This window comes from Pyrus communis, chromosome 13 (genome assembly GCF_041283825.1).
Source record: "Pyrus communis isolate YQ-2024b chromosome 13, ASM4128382v1, whole genome shotgun sequence".
NCBI classification, from domain to species: Eukaryota; Viridiplantae; Streptophyta; class Magnoliopsida; order Rosales; family Rosaceae; genus Pyrus; species Pyrus communis.
Window position 1 is genome coordinate 23,427,487 of NC_142577.1, and position 20,255 is coordinate 23,447,741.

General features: G+C 39.8%; 4 protein-coding genes across 7 annotated transcripts; 2 read left to right on the forward strand and 2 right to left on the reverse strand.

The window, feature by feature from the left end:
* Positions 1-382: 382 nt before the first annotated feature.
* LOC137736895 (E3 ubiquitin-protein ligase At3g02290) lies at positions 383-2,748 on the forward strand. Its single transcript, XM_068476209.2, has 5 exons — positions 383-599; positions 961-1,082; positions 1,548-1,980; positions 2,158-2,267; positions 2,438-2,748. Exons 2-5 carry the CDS (start codon positions 963-965, stop codon positions 2,462-2,464), a joined length of 690 nt encoding a protein of 229 aa, XP_068332310.1. The 5' UTR covers positions 383-599; positions 961-962; the 3' UTR covers positions 2,465-2,748.
* On the reverse strand, positions 2,694-6,195 carry LOC137736893 (protein NRT1/ PTR FAMILY 6.1). Of its 4 annotated transcripts, none has more exons than XM_068476207.2 (5): positions 5,837-6,195; positions 4,946-5,213; positions 4,621-4,838; positions 3,918-4,498; positions 2,694-3,825 (listed from the first exon to the last, which is right to left on the reverse strand). In XM_068476207.2, exons 2-5 carry the CDS (start codon positions 5,181-5,183, stop codon positions 2,949-2,951), a joined length of 1,914 nt encoding a protein of 637 aa, XP_068332308.2. In that variant the 5' UTR covers positions 5,184-5,213; positions 5,837-6,195; the 3' UTR covers positions 2,694-2,948. The 4 variants fall into 4 exon arrangements, with proteins under 4 accessions (XP_068332308.2, XP_068332307.2, XP_068332309.2 ...); XM_068476206.2 differs by having other exon boundaries at positions 4,946-5,194; positions 5,662-6,195; XM_068476208.2 differs by having other exon boundaries at positions 4,946-5,194; positions 5,837-6,183.
* Positions 6,196-15,367: 9,172 nt separating this feature from the next.
* LOC137737217 (sterol 14-demethylase) lies at positions 15,368-17,801 on the forward strand. The gene is made up of 3 exons (XM_068476641.2): positions 15,368-15,537; positions 15,873-16,365; positions 16,608-17,801. The coding sequence occupies exons 2-3, from the start codon at positions 15,895-15,897 to the stop codon at positions 17,604-17,606; spliced, it is 1,470 nt and encodes a 489-aa protein (XP_068332742.2). The 5' UTR covers positions 15,368-15,537; positions 15,873-15,894; the 3' UTR covers positions 17,607-17,801.
* A 52-nt stretch (positions 17,802-17,853) lies between these two features.
* On the reverse strand, positions 17,854-19,682 carry LOC137737218 (peptidyl-prolyl cis-trans isomerase FKBP19, chloroplastic-like). Its single transcript, XM_088683458.1, has 8 exons — positions 19,584-19,682; positions 19,137-19,412; positions 18,974-19,023; positions 18,693-18,774; positions 18,549-18,593; positions 18,412-18,464; positions 18,198-18,273; positions 17,854-18,111 (listed from the first exon to the last, which is right to left on the reverse strand). Exons 1-8 carry the CDS (start codon positions 19,680-19,682, stop codon positions 18,016-18,018), a joined length of 777 nt encoding a protein of 258 aa, XP_088539584.1. The 3' UTR covers positions 17,854-18,015.
* Positions 19,683-20,255: the final 573 nt, after the last annotated feature.

Sequence of the window (20,255 nt, forward strand, 5' to 3'; positions counted from 1 at the left end):
TTTTTCGTGAAAAAATGTTTAAAGTTAGTTAAAGTCCTTTTATAACCTAAAATTAATCTCACCAAAAACATCAGCAATCATTTTAAAAATACTTCCATGTTGTGAGTCAATTTTAGTTCTATTTTATTCCCGAAAATTCAAAATCGCCACTATATTTGAACTTAGATCCTCTCCTGAACTAATGGAGAGGATCCTCCTCATCAATCATCTTAGGCCGTTGGATTTTTATCCAACGGCTACAAATAAGGAGTTCCTTTAAAGTTATAATGATTATAGCCATTAGATAAAAATCTAACGACCCAGGATGATTGATGAGGAGTATCCTCTCTATTAGCACTCTGATCCAAATCCACTATATTTGATGTGTGTACAGAATAGAATAATACTAAAGAGTAAAGAAAGAGCTTCCATACCGCTGTGATCCCTTCAAGCTCTGAGCCCACCACACTCCTCAAACTTCCCTTCCCAAAACCAGGAAACCCCTCCGTGGACTCGACTCCCCTCAAGTCTCCGTCTTCCTCAACCCCTTCCTTCCTTCCCCCTTCTCATCACACGATCGTCATCGCAATTTCAATCCTCATCCACTAACGCAGCGCGAGGTATGTCAGAATCTACACTCCAAATTCCACCTCTAAATTTACAACATTTTCTTGATTTTCCCAATTGGAAAACCCTAGAAATTTATGGGATTTCACTGTAATTCTTCAAATCCTTTGCACAATGTTAGTTATGTAAATATATAAATTCGTTTTTTCAGCTGAAAGTGTAAGTCTTGGTCATGGTAATTGTCAAAAATCGATGCTGTTTTCTTTTATGTTATGTAATTACATTGGGGTCTCTGCTTATGCATATGGGTTCTTCTGGGAGTGTCTCGATTGGGCTCTCAGCAACATAAAGTATCGATTTCTGTCTGCAGGAACTCAAATTTTGACTATTTTGTATATATTGTTGGAAATGCAGAGATGGGTGCTCTTTGCTGCTGTCCTTGCGGCGAGGAATTCGAAGAGTACGCGCTGCCGAGCAATTCAATTTACAGGCATTGCTCATGCCTGAGATACTTCTTCCACCAGCTATTCACTGGGGTAGGTATAAATGCCATGATCAACTCAATACTTTTTATCAGTCCCTCCATTTGGTAGCTCTCTTAAGTCTAAAGCTAGGAAATTTACGTAGTTTTCTATCACTGGATGCATTTGGTTTTATCAATGTTTTGGATTTATTGTTTGAAAAGAAAGGGCAGTGGACCATAAATTGGCATGCCAATTGGAAACTGAGGAGCATGATGCAACTAAACAAATCCGTCTACATTACTTCTAAAACTTGTAATGTTAATGATGGCTACAAAGTAAACTGTCGAAATCATGTATCACTTTTAATTTTGGGCCAACATATTTGAATAGAAAGAGATTTTTAAAGTTATTGTTAAATGAAAATGTTCTTTCCAAAATGCTTAGCTTTTATGAAGATAATCCCAAGAAGATCCATGGGTTTGATTCACTTTAGTATTTATAATTCTTATTTGTTTGCATGTCCCCATGCTCATGCAGTATAGCGCACCATTTCAAAGGCTTGATGGACGAGCACCTTCATTACCTATTCAAGGGGCTACTTTGGCATCATCCGGAGTAGGCACAACGCTACAGAATAATCCCTTGAATGATACTCAGCTCTCAGTTTCCAGGCCAACCCCCTTCGATGCTGATCAGAGATACTCGCATTTGCAGCGTGATGGCTTGGTCTCAAGGCGTGAGAAGTCAATGACTCATTTGCAAGAAGATACACAACAACTGAGAAGGGGCAGTTCTGGCACCGAATCCCTGGGTTTTGGGAAGAAATGGAATGGAGATGATACGGAAGAAGATTGTACGTTTGGCCAATCCGAGACCTCGGAAAAGGCTTTGGCAACAAAACTCGCATATGGACTAACTTACGTGCAACCGTCTTCTGAAGATGAAGATGTCTGCCCTACATGTCTGGATGGTAAGTTAAATGTGCAATTGTCAGTGTAGCTAACAACCAATGGGCATCACTAGAATATGGATTAAGATATTAATTGTCCAGTGATAATACATTGATGCTGTAAACTAGCATCTTTCTTCTATGGTTCTTTGCTGTGTGCTTAGTTGATATATATATATATATATTTTTTTTTTGCAGAATACACTTCAGAAAATCCAAAAATCATAACGAGATGTTCTCATCATTTTCACCTTGGCTGTATTTATGAATGGTTGGAAAGAAGCGAAAGCTGTCCAATTTGTGGCAAGGTAAGCTGGACCATGAAATTTATTTTTTAGATCAAAATTGTATCGCTTATTAGTTGCCCTAGCCTTGGTTGCATGGTGTTGTTTTGCAGCAGTTCTCACATTATCTAAATTAAGAGTAAACTTACCGAGTAGTAGTTCATACTTTTAACTGTTAGTTTCTGGAATTTCAGGAGATGGAGTTCTGTGAAAGCCCTTAACTTTTCTGTCTGATTGCAAAGCAATATAACAAATATATATAAATATGGAGCGGCTACGAGTTTCTGTAAATAAAAGTTAGTCTTGTTTCTAAAGGGTTGCAGAGAGGGAAGCAATTGTTCATTTTGTGTAACTAGTTGTAATACTTTGTGTTTCTTGATGCTTTGTGTTTGATTACTTCATCTTACTTCTTGTATAGATCTCCACAGATCAGTGTGTAAACATGATTAATGATTGTAAAAATAATTGTTATTAAAACGTTCTGAAATGGCGCAACACCATCCTATTCTCTCTTGTTTGTACCGCTTCTGATAGAAACATCTCACGCCGAAAATAATTTCTAGGCAAGTTTTACATTGCTGAACACAAACTACAACTCTTTTTCGCTTAACGCTTGCTTACAACTAAATTTGAGTTACTCTTTCTGTCTTCTACTAAAATGCCAAATCAAAAGGTTGGAATATCATAAGAGAATAGAATTTCGTGCTATCCACTGAGGGGTTGTTCCTTTATGTTGGGTAGAGCCTCCTTCTCCATCTGGACCACCTGCTCCGTCCTGTACTCGTACCGATGTGCGCAGTACAGAAAAACGCCGAAATTGATCACGCTCAAGACAGTCAGCACCCAGTAGAAATAATCAAATCTTCCTGTGTTGATATTCTGGGACAGCCAAGACGGCTTCTCTGAGCTTCCGGTGATATTTTTGATGATGCTGTTCAATATACTGGCTGCAAAGCAACCTAAACCGCCGGCAAGAGCAGCGTAAGCAGATCCAATACTCTTCATTGCATCTGGAGCTTCTTCGTACAGAAATTCTAGTAATCCCACCACGCAAAACACCTCAGCTATCCCAATGAGGCAGTACTGGATCAACAACCAGTATGCACTTAGGTTGGGCATTGCACTTAAGAAACTAGCCTCGTATCCCTGCCGTATCGCATAATTCCTTCGGTACCTTTCGAAAATTGCCGCCCACGCCACAGATAGGATTGAAACGGCCAGGCCTATCCCCACTCTCTGAAGTTGAGAAGCACCGTGGGGATGGCCGGTGATGCGCCTGGACAGTGGGACAAATGTAGAGTAGTAGAGGGACAGTATGAGAAAGATACTGAGGCCAGGAAACACTGGCATGCATGTTACAGGGAGTTTCAGTTTACCCATATGGGTGTTTAAAGTGTATGCCTGCTGCACTGAGAGAGTGAGATATTCTGTCAAAAGTACACTGAGCATTATTGTGCACGCCGGGATTGGAATAAGTTTCAACAAGATCTTCACTTCCTCTACTTGTGTCACAGTGCATAGCCTCCAGGGACCAGGGTCTGCGCTTTCTTCCTTTAACTGCAGAGCTGCTTTGTCCAAACATCTGTAACACGAAAGACATCAGATGTTCTAGAATCGAAGAGAAAAGAACGAAAAACAGGATTAGAACGGAGCAAAAAGTAGACAAAAATATACCTAAAGTCGTCGGTGTGAGCTATCTTTCCACTACCCTTCACAGCAGATTGTTTTCCAGGAACCTCATACAAGCCTATCAACTCACTTCTGGAAAATTTGGCTTTCCTCTTCTTGTAGGCAGCAACCAAAACTTGAGCAACACGCGTTAGAGGGCTCCCTCCGGGAAGTCTATGGCGGTATAGAGGGGTACCGAGAAAGAAGACCATGTTTGATATGCCCATAGCCAATGCCAGTGACCCGAACGCGAATCCCCAACCAAGTTTCATTTGGACGTAGACTACTGCAGTGAAGGCGATGATCGCCCCGATGGTGACAGAGAGATAAAAGAAGTTGAAAAACCTATCCAGGTGAGACTTGTAATCGCTACTTCTTTCGTCGAACTGGTCAGCCCCGAAAGAAGAAACGCATGGCCTTATGCCAGCAGCTCCGAATCCAGTTACGTACAGAACCGCATAGAGGTAAATCATCTGCCACGGTTTTGCAGGCTCACAATTGCCCACAAGGAGGGCTAGCTCGGAGCATTGATCTTGGTTTGGCACCAAAGTGTGCACCGTTGCACATAAGGTTATTCCTGTCAAACCCTCCATGAAAATAAATGGAGAAAGAAAAATGTGGAAGTTATCAGCTCATCTATAAGCTTATGATTAGTAAACTAATTAGTTTTTGGTTAACATTTCGTATGTTCGTGTATGGATATACCTACCAGAAGATAGATAGTTGTGAAGATTGCTATTGTCCAATATCGACCAAGATACGCATCAGCCAGAAAACCGCCAAGGACAGAGGAAGCTTGCGAAATCCCGAGAAAATTGTTCACTGCACTTGATGAACTGCTGAAGGGTCTATGCATAACATAAAACATGAAGGCCACCATGTTAATCGAGAGACCGAAATACGCCATTCTCTCCGCCATTTCATTTCCTGGACAAGTTACAAGTAAACTATACTAGTAATCTAAACAAATTCCGTTATATGAAGAGCTGCATAGAAGCCGAATGTGAAAATACATTACAAAATACAATGTTTACCGAATATGAAGAAGGCAGCAAACCAACCGCCGGTTTTCGAAAGATCAGCAATAGGTTTTCCATGGATGTCAACCGGTGTGGTTCCTCCAGTATAACCCCGTCCAAAAGCCGTCCGCCTGTCATCGGATTCGATGAAGTAAAGCCCAAGTTTCTTTCTCTCCTCTGAGTCTGGATTTCCATCTAAACTAACTGGTGTCATTGTCCCTCCTTCAGGGGACTTGATTTCTCCAGTTGCCATTGGTTAACTCCCTGCAGAAATCTCCCAAAACTACAAGAGTTTTATTTTTGTATGCTATATATACAGTGAGTAGAAAATTAAGATTGAAAAAAATCACAATTTCTTCAAACCTAAATACTAAATTTCTAGTGGAGTGGATCATATCGTCAAATAAGCGGATATTCTTGGGTGTCGCCTATTGTGTACAACCATGTTTGTCTCTCTCGTCACGTAATTCAAAAATACGCACATGATTATATACAACTAGTGATATGACAGATTTTCTATGTATAGAGGCGTATATACAACAAACAATTGAAACAAAAGGAACAAACAAACTTGCTGTCCAAAAGAATCACACACAAAGTGGCTCTTAAGTTAATCACACCAATTTGATGCACAACCTATATAGAATGAAAAAAATTTAAAAACAAAGAAAGAACACACTCCTACATACTAATAAGAATCATAAACATAATTAGCTGAGTTTAATCCTCACCGTTAAATTGCTAATTGAAGAGCATCTTTAAACCAAGTAGGAAAAAAATTGATCTTTTGAGAGGTTGGTTAGCGACTGATAAGATTTCTAAGACGATTTAAAGGAGATCCAACCAGCACGGGAAGATCCATAGAAGTGGATCCAACGGCAGTAAATGGTACAAAGAAATACTAACCCCCTCAAAAAAAATACAGAGGCGGGCATTAAATGGCCAACCGTGTTGGAGGTTGGGTGTGCAGAAAAACCAATACTTGCTGCTGAATGATCAAACGCCACCGTACAGTTGAATTTTTCGGAATCTGATCAACACACCCCATAACTTTGAGCATGAAAATATGGGTGGGAATTGATGTCCTTCTGAGGTTCTTATGTTAGATGGTTGAATGCCGTATGCTGTGCTATGTTCCGTACAGAGACACCAAGATGATAATGTCGGTGTTTAACTCAGCCACATGCTTTTGTGTTGTTTTTTTTTTCTTCCCGTAGCTACTGTAGTTTTTTCGTTCCAGGTAAGTTATTCTCGTATTTTTCAATGAGATTAAGCGGATTTAAGACCGTCCACATGTGTTGGGCAAGTATCACTCACTTTGACTAAATTTGTCGATGATGACATTACGGAAGAAAAGAACGAATGGTGGAGGATGGAAATTGGACGATGGGTTTGAAAGATTGATGTGGTTCTTGCACTAACAACTGTGGTCTATTAACGAAGAGAAGAAAAAAATGCGTGATGGGATGATTCATTGATTTTGGAAGCAACCAATAATAGTATATAAAATTGACTTGTGATAATTTGATGTGACATTAATTAATTTTTCTTATCTGTAATGATAACGATTGAAAAATTAAATTACAATTAGATGCATACAAATAATGTTTAATATTTTTTAATTGTAACAATAAAAATGAATTGAACTCTGTAATAAGACAACATTTTGTGGTAACTACAAAAATATAGACTCTCGATTGTACGGTACAATCTCTTGTCAAATAAGCATGTTGATTTTAAAATCATTACTACATAGATATTCTGGGGAGAATGTGATTTTTGGGTAAGTGATATATAGACCAAGCCAAGCTATAAAGCAACCTGCTACTCAAGCAGGAATTGAACGAGGATGTTTGCTGGATTCTCTTTATGAGGATTCAAGATCATTCAATTACATTCATTCATTGTATATCGTGCGGTCGTAAATCATTGTAAATATTTTTATTTAAAATTGAGTATAAACATTGTTAAAAAAAAAATTGAATATAAACAGTACCTGACGAAAACTAATCGTACAGTATACAATAAACGGATGTGATTGGAGGATCCGCAGGATCCTCTCTCATAAATGAAGCCATATCAAAGTATGACAACAACAATAGCGGATCCTCTCTCATAAATGAAGCCATATCAAAGTATGACAACAACAATAGGAACATTTTTACTCACCATCATAATTATGATGTATGTTCATCATATATCCAGTTATATGTTACGTGTTTTTTCAATTAACTTTAGTTTTTTTTTAATTATAATTGAGTTGTGATAATTCGATGTGACATCAACTAGTATTTCTTAATTGCAGTGGCAGTGGGATTGCAAAGCCTGCCTCCCCCTCTCCCCCAAGCAATTCACTCCAGCCCACTCCGAAGGGTTGGGCTCCAGGCGAGCTCGAGCTGTCCACCAGCCGGAAATTCACGGATCCAGCCCCCCAGCTAGTGATGCAAGGTTGACATCTTAATGACGCCAGCCATTAATAAAAAATATAAAAAATTAATTAAACATATAAAAATTATAAAATAATTATAATTTCTTTTTCTATAAATACTTAACCATATTATTCCACCTTACCATGCTTACACCACATTTTAATATTTTCAACCAATTTTTTTAGAGTGCTGTTAAACTCACCCCATTGACCTATTTCCCCACCCACCTGTTAATGAAAATTTTAATGACATATTTATCCTTTTATCAAAAGACTTTTAAACCTCTATGTGGTCTTACGTAGCAGTCAACGCTACTATTTTTGTAATCGCCACAATTGAGTGGATTTGATCGTACGACTGGCAAAATAAGAGAAAACGGGGTGACCTGCCACTAACAAGTAATCACCTCCCATCGTCCTCGACGACACCGATATGCAAAAGTGGATATTGGTAAGGCCTGAATTTGAGGCAGGTGTGAGGGGTTTGGGTGTCAACTGGGGCTGGATTCGACAAGATGCAATCAAGCTTAAGAAAGGCAGCATCAAAGCACCAGCTCATGATTTTCCCTAAAATGCTTCCATCTTTCCAACACCAAGAAGCTCACAACCTCATTGAAAGTCATTGGTGGGTTGTTTTGAATCCAAAGTTTCAGAGAACCAACAACCTGCATAGAAAATGCAAACCATCAACTAGACCACAATAGCCGGACCCCGACCCACCACCCAAATCCAAAGTTTCATTGAAAGTCATGTGTTGGTGCGGCTAGAGTATAATGAAGGTGTGGCGATGTGATTAAGGATGGAGATCGAGATTTTTTTTTTATTTTTTTTATAAAGATATTAAAGGTTATTTTATGAATAATAGTGACACACTCCGACCAAAATCAAGACGTGCTGGCCGTCACGTGAGGGTGACGTTGCCATGTGCACAGTGCGGAAGTAAAAAATAATAATAAACGTACGAATAAATAAAAACCAAACTACTAAATAAACTAGTTAAAGTAACACACTAGTGTGAGACTAAGTGGGATAAACATAATCAGAGCACAGAAAGCCTAAGTGCAGTCCAGAAGAACGAATACTAAATACATAACACCCAAAGGTGATCCTACATTTGTGATGTTCTGTCAGAACCACTGTCAAGTCCTCGTGAACCACCAAAGCTGCTTCTAACTAGAACCTGGAGAGGCGCAAAACAGAAAGTGTGAGTGGGCAAAAACAAAGCTTTTCAAAATCATTTCATTATCAAAAGTTCTAACCCTCGCCATAAAACCTATATAGTTTCCCAGAAAATAGAATATACATATATATCGAAAACATGTTCATAAATATGCCATGTCGAATGCCTCCACATAAAATGTAAGTAACCCAGGTAATGTCAATCAATGCAAGTAACATATCAGCCGGAGTCACCTAACGTGACCTGTACGGCTGAATCTAGAGCTCAAATCCCCAACTCACTAACTATACCTGCACACAAGTCGGAACCACCTAAAGTGGTCTGTACGACAGGACTGGGTGTAAATAAACACGCTCAAGTGCTACGATCATGTGAAGACTGGGCGAATAATCGCGGGTGACCTACGAGTCGGAACCACCTATAGTGGTCTGTACGACAGGACTGTGCACCTAACTTGGATCCAAGATGAGCGTGTGGTGTGGGAGGTGAACATCACGTGAAGGACTGTGTTCTACTCTGGGCGGGAGCACTAACACCGGGGGTGCAGGTTATGAGCTCTCTATGCATCTCACATAACCACTAATTCACAATCATAAACCATAAACTTACCTGACACTTACTTGTGTGTTCGCAGCACTAAACATACATATATGCAACTACTAATGCATAAATAAATAGGCAAACGCTATGCATGGCATTTAAAACATATAAACATTCCATTTCATTTTCTGGGCAAAACCACAAGTATATAGGTATATACGGAAAAACCAAAAGCCCACTCACTAATATGTGGAAGGGTTGTAACCCCCTTGCCTTGAGTGACTGCGCTCGTTCTCAGGATGGGTCTCACCTATATGCGAAACAACTATAAAATCGTCAATTTAAAGCACATAACCAAAATTAGGTAATAACTTCTCATACAATGCTCAAATGAGATATTTGGATATACCAACGTGATCTACTCAACCTCACAAACATCCCCATATTTTTAAAATAATTTTTCGAGACCCCACGTGCTGCCACGCGCCGGTGAGTGCACGAACCTACGCATCCCCCACACACGGCCACGTGCCAGTCACACTGACGACGTCAGTTAACGCCATCAGGAATATTTCGTTAAAACTTAACGGATTCCGTTAAATCTGACTGACCGCGTCAGAATATTCCGTCATCTTCCCCAACGAGTCGCCGGTCGTCGAAAACCTGGAAAAAACTTCAAACCCTTCATTCTCACTCGTTTCTTCACCAATTTTCTATGAAATTTGCACTAATGGAAAGCTGGAGATGAGTAGAACAATGTTATACCTGTTTGAAACCTCAAAGATCACAGGATCTCGCTGGAAAAATTCAAGAAAAACTGGCCAACTTCAAAACTAGCTTTCTCGACGTCCAATTCCACTTAACAAACCACCCCGAACTTCCTAAGGACCTCACTAAGCTTCCAAGAAGCTTCAAATTCCTTGAAAAACAATATTTCATGTGTGCATGAACAGTGACAAAATCGGAGGTTCCTGGTTCGACGTGAAATCGAAGGATTCCTTACCTGAAATTGGTATGGTTAAACTCGTATGATCCTCACGAACACAAAGGTACCATTTTCCACTTCGATCCATCACGTTTGCAAGGGTTTTGAGTCTCGTCCGAACAAGTGAGAATGAGAGAGAGAGTCTGCGATAGAGAGAGCACGGGAGAAGATGATGTGGGTGTAGGTGTGTGGTCCTGTAGAGTCAACCCCCTAAAAACAGTTAAACAACATCCCAAAATGACAAATACCCACCAAGGGAAAAATCGTCATTTCACACCTACGGTACGAATAATTCGGGACGGGCTGTCACAAATAGTGGGTGGGAAAATAGTATTTTAATTTTTAAATTTTTTATGGTGGGTGAAATAATAATGTGGGTGGGAAAAATAAGACAATGAGGTGGGTCTAGTAGCACTTTTTTTTTTATTGTTATCGGAGATTAAAAATAAATTATTCTTTATTATTTATTTTATAAAAAATATTAATATTTTAATACAAATTGTCTGGCATATTTAGTTTAGGGGGGTAGAGATGAACTTGAACAATTACTATTCACTACAAGTAGTTGCTGTTTATTTAAGGGGATTGAGTTGCCTAAGGGCCTAGCAACACTGGAACTGCTCTAACCATGTTCTTCCACCTTACATAATCATGACGCGTGGTGCTATGAGATTTATTTTAAAAATCTACTCGAAAATCTATCCACAAAAATTATACTTTCGGATAATGACATGTGTCGTGACGAGTAATGGTGTAGCCACACCAAGGGCTACGGTGAGCTGTAGCCTAGGGAGAGTTTGTGGCATATGTATATATATTTTAGTGCATAGTCTAATATAATAGAAGAAAAAAAATTGCAAGAAGAATTATTTTTTAATGAAACTAGCCCGGCGAGTATTTAGCACAACTAGAAATATAAAACTTATCATAGAAATTGTTGTCACATCCTGCCCCGGGGCGGATCACTTCCCGAGCCCGCTCCACCACCGTAGCACGATATTGTCCGCTTTGGGCTTACCATTCCCTCACGGTTTTGTTTTTGGGAACTCACGAGTAACTTCCCAGTGGGTCACCCATCATGGGATTGCTCTAGCCCCGCTTTGGGCTTACCATTCCCTCACGGTTTTGTTTTTGAGAACTCACGAGCAACTTCCCAGTGGGTCACCTATCATGGGATTACTCTAACCCCCTTCTCGCTTAACTTCGGAATTCCTACGAAACCCGAAGCCAGTAAGCTCCCAAAAGGCCTCGTGTTAGGTAGGGATTGGAATATACATATAAGGATCACTCCCCTAGGTGATGTGGGATGTTACAATCCACCCCCTTAAGGGCCTGACGTCCTCGTCGGCACACTTCCAGCCAGGGATTGGCTCTGATACCATATTGTCACATCCCAGCCCGGGACGGATCACTTCCCGGGCCCACTCCACTACCGTAGCACGATATTGTCTGCTTTGGGCTTACCATTCCCTCACGGTTTTGTTTTTGGGAACTCACGAGCAACTTCCCAGTGGGTCACCCATCATGGGATTGCTCTAGCCCCCTTCTCACTTAACTTCGGAGTTCCTACGGAACTCAAAGCCAGTGAGCTCCCAAAAGGCCTCGTGCTAGATAGGGATGAGAATATACATATAAGGATCACTCCCTTGGGCGATGTGGGATGTCACAATCCACCCCCCTTAGGGGCCCGACGTCCTCGTCGGCACACCACAGCCAGGGTTAGGCTCTGATACCAATTGTCACATCCCGGCCCGGGGCAGATCACTTCCCTGGCCCGCTCCACCACCGTAGCACGATATTGTCCGCTTTGGGCTTATCATTCCCTCACGGTTTTGTTTTTGGGAACTCACGAGCAACTTCCCAGTGGGTCACCCATCATGGGATTGCTCTAGCCCCGCTTTAGGCTTACCATTCCCTCACGGTTTTATTTTTGGGAACTCACGAGCAACTTCCCAGTGGGTCACCCATCATGGGATTGCTCTAGCCCCGCTTTGGGCTTACCATTCCCTCACGGTTTTGTTTTTGAGAACTCACGAGCGACTTCCCAATGGGTCACCCATCATGGGATTGCTCTAGCCCCCTTCTCGCTTAACTTCGGAGTTCCTACGAAACCCGAAGCCAGTGAGCTCGTGTTAGGTAGGGATTGGAATATACATATAAGGATCACTCCCCTAGGCGATGTGGGATGTTACAATTGTGATGCCATTTTATTCAAGATTATTTTTCTTTGATTTAGCGGGCTTTATATTAGTTTAAATCAATTTTTTTTAAGATTGCCTTTACATCTACTTTCATTGTTTTGATTTGTGCTAGTTGTGTGATTGTAATTGAGATGTCAAGTTTTTTATTTTCTTCTTGTGCTTGCATCTAAATATATGTAAATTTGATGATTCATTGTAATTTTTGCGGTTTGCAAATGCGAAGCTTGTTGAGTTCATGCCAAGTAAATTTTAAGTATACAAATACAGAAGTTAAACTTAAACTTTTGCATACAATGTGTATGTAGCCAAAAAAAAAAAAAATCATTTGATTTTAGTGTAATTTTTTTAGCTAGCCCACCCATAAAAGAATTTTTGGCTCCTCCATTGGTGACGAGATTGATTAAAATTCTTATACAAAATTACGAATAAAATTATCTTTATTATTTTATAAAATAAAAAATAATATATTTTAATATGAATTGCCTGGGCTATTCAATTTAGGGATGAAGATGCAATTAGATAGTTACTGTTCACTAAAGACAATTATTGCTCACTTGGGGAATTGAGTTACCTATAGCCTAAGAAAATTTATGGGTGGAGTTGCTCTAAAGTAACCTGGGCCAATTACATAGGCTCCAAAGGCCATCAAAGGGAAGATACACAACGTGCCACTCAAGCCGTAATTGAAGCCACATCAAAGCATGGCAACTAACAATAAGTTAAACAGAAAGAACGAGCAAAATTAAACAGAATGGTGTAAGAAGAGATAAATAGTGTGTATTTATTATTTTTCAAAAAAAAAAAAAAAGAAAAAAAAAAGAAAAAAAAACAAGAGGATTTGAGGGCATGTTTAGCATTATTCTTAGATCCAATTATTTGTTTTCGAAACTAATAAGTATTAAGTAATTTACCTATATTCATCATTATTTAAAATAAAAATTTGGATTGAAGAATGATATCAAACAAACCTTAAACTTTGAGATAAATTGAACTTGTGAGAAGTACATACGATTTTTGTCGAGGTACCATGTCCTATTAATTTTAAATTAGTAAGTGGTAAATTGTTATTTTGAAGGTAATGTTGCCCTCTTAAGTACTTTTACCAACTAGTTGTCAACCTGTTTGATGGTCCTGAACAACTGAAACCTTTAGTTGCCCTCTTAAGTACTTTTACGCATTTCTTTTATCTATGTAATTTCAACAGCCAAAGAACCTCATTTGGGTATGACTCTGCAATGCATATTTATTTTGTAATAACGAGTGCTGATATTATGTTTTTAATGTTGTTAGGCAAAGAATATGATTTGCAAAGTACAGCTCAAAAGCCAGATGCTACAACTTTTGTATCTTCTGCGTCGGGCACAAAAGTTGGTACGTTTGAGACCTTTCATATTAAGAATCTACATGAGACATAATAATCTGAGTTTTGGTTCTTATGCTTAACTTCAGTTTCTTAATGTTTAGAAATTGGGACGGATCCTTGGCTTTACAGTTTGATGTTCCATCAAAATTTAACCAACTTGAATTTGTTGATCTGACTACTTTACATTCATCATTCATGTCCCATTTGTTCCTAAAATCTTTACAGTTGGTTCGTATACTAGCTGAATATGTTCGTGATTAGGTTCTGCATATATCTTGTTTTCTTAATCAGTACAGGTGGTCAGTAGCTTCCCTTTTTATGTGATCACGTGGAGTTCTGTTGCTGTTTCTTCACAACTTGAATAAAGAGTATGAGTCGTCTTATAATATTGTTTTGAGAAGGCGATAATTTAAGTTTTATAACCCATTATACTAAATTTGTGTGCTAAGTGGAAGGACACATTACTACGATCGACTGGTATAATTCACAGTTTAGGGCAATTTCATGATTGAGTTTGTGAGTTGAGGTACCCCCTTCTAAGGGCCGAGACTCAGATGTAGCAATGCAAGGGAAGAATATCCTTCACCCATGGACTAGGGAGTATCCGTCCTCTGGTCCTGACAAGCTGATAGAAAACTCTCCGGGTTCGTCTATCAATGCACGCCCGTTGCCGCTTTGGTGTGCTTGCTTTTGTCGTTTTTCTTTTTTACCCAACTGGGTACCAGGCGGGTGATTAGATCCTTTTCTTAGGGATCTTAAATATCCGATCATCGTGATCTTTCATCGTACATTGTACAATTATAAATTATTTTAAAATTTAAAATTTAAAATTAAATAAAAATAGTACCTAACGAAAACTAATCACACTGTATAATAAACGTTCATGATTACAGAATCTTAGGATATCAGGAAATGAATCCAGCGATGATCATTTTCCGTGATTAATTGATATAAATCTACCCCCACCAATTAAAATAATATACGTGTACGACAAACGACCTTTTCATAGACCCACTGTTTTCCAGATCCAACTAGCGCAGCTTTACGCTTGTACCGGGTTCGAACATGATGATTAACAAATGAACGAATAGGAGATTCTTACGGATACTTGGAAAATTCAGACCCCCAAAAAAAAAGGATATTTGAAAATAAATTCCAATTTCCAAACATACAAATAGAAAAGAGCTAATTATTTTATGAAAAATGTTACTTTGATACAAAAAAGGAATACTAATTACCCGTGGACATATTGAAAATGGAACTTACAATTTCTATTTAAAACATTAAACCCATCGTAAATAAGAGGGTTTGAATTCAATTTTCATTAAATACAAATTTTAAATTATTATTATCAGCTTACTTTTCCACCTTTTAATATAGATAATATTATATATATCAAAAAACTATTAGATAGTTAACAATTCAAATAACTCGTGTGTATAATTATGTATGCCTCTTTTAACTATTTACATAATATGCATGAAAACCGAAATTTAGAAGGCAATTAAACTACATTTGGACTAACTTTTCTTCTCACCCAGTATCGAACCGACACAAGAGCGAGTTGAACTATTAAAATTTTAATACTCTAAGTAGTGATGTAAGAAATTAAAACAACTTTCCACTAATTTTAACACAAACGAAAAGATAATTACACTAATTTATTTGAATTACGAAAAAAAAAATTCAAACCCTGGAGAACAAAATGTATTGTTTTGGCTAATTTGATTGAATTAAAGAAAAATAAAAAAATAAAAAAATTGAATATTTGTAGTGGAAGCGGACTATCCAGAGTTGTATAAACACACGACTCAGGGCTTCGCTTACTCACAGTCTCACTACCCGACTAGAGTTTTGGGTCTCTACCGTCCTTCTCCTCCCATCTTTTCTGCGCTCCAATCTGCAATCAGGTACGAAACCCTAATTCCTTCTTTCTTATCCCCAATCCTTCGCCTTTATCTTCTCTCATGCATTGTCCTTCTGCTTCAACTTGTCGTTAATCTGATGAAATTTTCACCAGATTCTAGTTTCCTTTTCACTCCTTGATTGTTTGATTGCCGAGAAAATTGAAGCTCCGATTCAATTTTCCTGCAGCCGGACGATTTGTGCTCAAAGTTAGATCTAATCGAAATCTACTGTTAAAAGTCGTGAAATTTTTGTTGGGTTTTCGTTAGAATTGGTGGTGAGTGGTATTGTTATTGAAAGCTGCTAATTTTCTGTATTTGTGTGTGGATTTTTCTGCTAGGTCCCTGTAATTGGACCAAATTATGGTGACAATGGATATGGATAACAAGCTTTTCAGTGTGGGGCTGATGATTTTGGCCACTCTGGTGGTGGCCAAGCTGATCGCAGCGCTTATTATGTCTCGATCTGGAAAGCGTCTTCCTCCGGTGGTGCAGACGTGGCCTGTGCTCGGAGGACTGCTCCGATTCTTGAAGGGCCCCATTATCATGCTTCGTGAAGAGTACCCGAAGCTCGGAAGTGTGTTCACATTGAATCTGCTTAACAAGAAGATCACTTTCTTGATTGGTCCTGAGGTTTCTGCCCACTTCTTCAAGGCCCCGGAGGCTGATCTTAGCCAGCAGGAGGTATACCAGTTCAATGTGCCCACTTTCGGCCCTGGAGTTGTGTTCGATGTCGATTACACAGTGAGGCAGGAGCAGTTCCGGTTCTTCACGGAGGCTCTCAGGGCAAATAAACTCAAGGGATATGTGGATCAGATGGTTACAGAAGCAGAGGTAAGATTTTCGGTTGAATATCATTGTTTGATTTGGAATTTTGCGGGTTTTGTTGTTTATCTGATTGCTTCAGCCTTCAATTTATTTAGTAATCTGTTTACATTTGTGAAAGAGAAGATCTTCTAGATTCATGAAAAAGTTGCAATATGAGATAGTGGCGAGGTGGACTTAAAGTTGTAATATGAGATAGTGATGAGGGGCATCCATGATGTTAATTCTTGTCTTCCAACTGTACTGTGCAGGATTACTTTTCCAAGTGGGGAGACAGTGGCGAGGTGGACTTAAAGTATGAGCTTGAGCATCTGATCATCTTGACAGCCAGCAGATGCCTCTTGGGTCGTGAAGTTCGTGATAAGCTCTTTGATGATGTTTCAGCATTGTTCCATGACCTTGACAATGGAATGCTTCCAATCAGTGTCATCTTCCCATACCTGCCCATCCCAGCTCACCGTCGCCGTGACCAGGCACGCAAGAAGCTTTCAGATATCTTTGCAAAGATCATAAACTCCCGTAAGCGTGCTGCACAGTCTGAGAATGACATGTTGCAATGTTTCATTGACTCAAAGTACAAAAATGGCCGGCCAACAACTGAATCTGAGGTCACTGGCTTGCTCATTGCTGCTCTCTTTGCTGGGCAGCACACTAGTTCTATCACTTCCACTTGGACTGGGGCCTATCTCCTCCGTCACAAGGACTTCTTGTCTGCTGTGTCAGAGGAGCAGAAAAACCTAATGAAAAAGCACGGAAAGAAGGTTGATCATGATATATTGGCAGAGATGGATGTCCTGTATCGTTGCATCAAGGAAGCTCTCAGATTGCACCCTCCACTGATCATGCTGCTTCGAAGCTCGCATAGTGATTTCAGTGTACAAACCCGCGAGGGCAAAGAGTATGATGTCCCGAAAGGGCACATAGTTGCCACATCACCATACTTTGCCAACCGGCTTCCTCATATTTATAAGGAGCCAGACACGTACGATCCTGATAGATTTGCTGAGGGGAGAGAAGAAGACAAATCTGCAGGGGCATTCTCATATATCTCATTTGGAGGTGGCAGGCATGGATGCCTTGGTGAGCCATTTGCGTACCTACAGATAAAGGCTATATGGAGCCACCTGCTGAGAAATTTTGAACTGGAGCTGGTATCACCGTTTCCCGAGATTGATTGGAATGCCATGGTTGTGGGTGTGAAAGGAAAGGTGATGGTGCGGTACAAGCGAAGGGAGCTTTCCGTTGAATAAAGGCAAGGACTTTTTGAATGTTCAGCAGGTTTGAGTTATTTGCTCTTAAGATGTTTTCGGTCCTTGTATGTGTTGATTTTCTTCTCGTTTTGCAGTTAACTGTTGATGATTTGCACTTCTATCAGATTATGGATCTTGTTTAGTGTCATTAATTTATGCTGACGATCGTAGCTTTTAATATAACTTTTACTTCAATTCTCGGGCTACCTGCAGTCGTTCATTGTTCTCTTCTCAGAAAAAGAAAAAAAAAAAGAGGTTACATGTACAGAAGTAATTAGTGCACAAGGATTTTTGATGGTGTTATAAATTTGCTACCTCATTTAATCGATATTCTGGCATCCGGAATAAGATTCTCTACGACAAGTGCGCCGCAGTCTTTCGCCAGCCAACCGATTTCCTATTGAGTTCATCAGTTCGGTATGATCTTGATGAGCTCAATATCGAACAGAAGAGTCTTGTCTATCAACCCTTGGTTCCGCAGCACGAAATCCAAGGCTTGTTGTCCCTGTAACACGTTACACATCGACATTGCACCTTGTAAGAAGAAGCAGAAGTGGATTACAAGAATCGCCAGAACGACAAAAGATTTACCGAAAATGTTGTCGGCCTTGGGGCACTCTTGTTGTAGTCATTCTCAGGATATCCCAGTTCTGGGGGCACTACGATCCTGCATCACTGTGAACTCGTTTGTGAAATTTTCAAATTTCAAATAACATGTAGTGAATTATAATGTTGCGCGTTTAATGTAACCGATTCCAAGTTCCTTAAGCAAATACAACGAGCTACGGAAAAGAACACGCAGCACCTTCTGATGCCTCCAGCCATGCCTGTAATAGCTTCCTCAAAAGCCGGTATCACCTGAAGAAAACCACATCGTCGTTAGAGAGGACGCAGATCGAGCTTTCAAGATTGTTTCGTTCGTTTGGTTCATGAATTTCTCACCTCTTGAGATCCTACCCTGAATTTGAAAAACGCCTCGTCATCACCCTGCATTCGAGAAACCATGGAACAGAATCTGTTAATCTGTTAATTACGCTTACGCGGTGCTACGAAGTACCAAGTTAACGGATCAGAAGTGTTCCATACCTCAAATGAACCACCCTTTGTTTTATTTCGAGCTTCAAAGATACGTCCCAAATATCCTATGGTGTACCCATCCCAATCAACGTGAAATCCATCCAACGATCATAACCTGCTACAATGACTCAACTAAAAGATACAGCGACGGAGCCTCTTTAGGCTCTGTCAATATAACACGTAGGGGGATACGACAGACAAATTTATCGAGCAAAATTGGCTCAATCCTAAACAACCCTATCAACATGTGAAAGCTTGAAAGCGTGCACTCGGAGAATGAGTGGCTTACCACAACGGTCTCTCCTACCTTCGGTTTGGGGCCATCTCCTACTCGCAAGTCCTGCATTTCTTCTTAAGATAAATCATTCGATGAAATAACTAAAGCAAACTTTGGAGAGCTTGAAACTTCATAAAAACAAGGAGGCTAAAATTTTGTATGTTCCAATAGTTAACCTTGTACTGAAGACCTGATTCAGTTTCTGTATACTCCGGATAACTCATTTGCGACTTGCCATAGTCCTTCCCCCTAAGTGCTGGCACTAAAAGTTGTTCCAAAACAATCACAAAGCAACAAAAGAATGCGAGGAAAAGAAACCAAAAGTAAAAAAACGCAGCGTATCTCTTGTTTCTATCTCTCACCTCGAGTGATACTTGTCTGTCTCTCACATTACATGATATGTCACATGAGGAGAGTATGAACAACAAAATAAAATATACAGACGGTAAAATCTAGTACACAAATGTACATGACTATTACTAATGAGCAGGGTTATTGAAGGATGGCGATTTTGGGATTCCCTCTTTTTAACCATCTGCACTCCAAACCTGAATAATCTACGATGTTTCGGCAGTCACAGGAGGATTGCAGGAGGCTAAAACAGGAGTGTTAAAATCGCTAACCTTTCGGGCAGAGGAACTAGGAAATGACTCACTGTCAGTAACCTGAGACGCGAGGGAAATTCCGTCCTTTGAAGCATTACAGAAAGCTGCAGCCACCATGCCAATCGATGAAAACACAACACTTCTTCACTCGATAAGATTGCTTCCACCTCAATCAAAACTTTCAATGTTCATTCAATTGGGGTCTGCGGCGTCTCTGTCGCGTTGAAGAGAAGGTAAGCGCGAAAAGACGCACCGGGGATGAAGATTTTCCGACGGGTGAGGACGGCGGTCGTGGTGGAGATCGGACGGCTGAGATTGAAGACATTGTAGGTGTGGTGCTACTTGACAAGGGAGAGAAAAGGGTGGACTACTGAAGTCTGAACCGTGAAGTGGTCATTGGGGAACCAGCGAATGTGTTCGGCGGGAAGATGACGGCCTCAACTTGTCTGGCCCAAACTCTCTATTTTACCATTCCTTTCCTTATTCTTTTCTTATGAACATGAGTTCAATATCAAATTATTATGACTCGCCTATTGTATAAGCTAATCTTAATCCTCTAGTACTATCTAATTTTATTTGGAATGTGTAACGAATAAAAAAAACATTTACCAAGTTATAATACCAGATGGTCGGATCGATGTTCTTGTACTAAGTTCGAATTTTCTTTCCGTCAATTGAATAATATTGTCA

What these genes read in the sequence shown, in the direction of transcription:
- LOC137736895 (XM_068476209.2), top strand. Translation starts at nt 963, where the DNA reads ATGGGTGCTCTTTGCTGCTGTCCTTGCGGCGAGGAATTCGAAGAGTAC. An exon ending in CTGCCCTACATGTCTGGATG is followed by an intron (nt 1,981 to 2,157) that starts GTAAGTTAAATG and finishes TTTTTTTTGCAG; the next exon opens with AATACACTTCAGAAAATCCA. An exon ending in GCTGTCCAATTTGTGGCAAG is followed by an intron (nt 2,268 to 2,437) that starts GTAAGCTGGACC and finishes CTGGAATTTCAG; the next exon opens with GAGATGGAGTTCTGTGAAAG.
- LOC137737218 (XM_088683458.1), bottom strand. Translation starts at nt 19,682, where the DNA reads ATGGTGGCTGCAGCTTTCTGTAATGCTTCAAAGGACGGAATTTCCCTC. An exon ending in CAAAGGGTGGTTCATTTGAG is followed by an intron (nt 18,594 to 18,692) that starts GTATGGAACACT and finishes TCTCGAATGCAG; the next exon opens with GGTGATGACGAGGCGTTTTT. An exon ending in ATGGCTGGAGGCATCAGAAG is followed by an intron (nt 18,274 to 18,411) that starts GTGCTGCGTGTT and finishes ACAGTGATGCAG; the next exon opens with GATCGTAGTGCCCCCAGAAC.
- LOC137736893 (XM_068476207.2), bottom strand. Translation starts at nt 5,183, where the DNA reads ATGGCAACTGGAGAAATCAAGTCCCCTGAAGGAGGGACAATGACACCA. An exon ending in TGCTGCCTTCTTCATATTCG is followed by an intron (nt 4,839 to 4,945) that starts GTAAACATTGTA and finishes TAACTTGTCCAG; the next exon opens with GAAATGAAATGGCGGAGAGA. An exon ending in GCTCACACCGACGACTTTAG is followed by an intron (nt 3,826 to 3,917) that starts GTATATTTTTGT and finishes TTCGTGTTACAG; the next exon opens with ATGTTTGGACAAAGCAGCTC.
- LOC137737217 (XM_068476641.2), top strand. Translation starts at nt 15,895, where the DNA reads ATGGTGACAATGGATATGGATAACAAGCTTTTCAGTGTGGGGCTGATG. An exon ending in AGATGGTTACAGAAGCAGAG is followed by an intron (nt 16,366 to 16,607) that starts GTAAGATTTTCG and finishes TGTACTGTGCAG; the next exon opens with GATTACTTTTCCAAGTGGGG.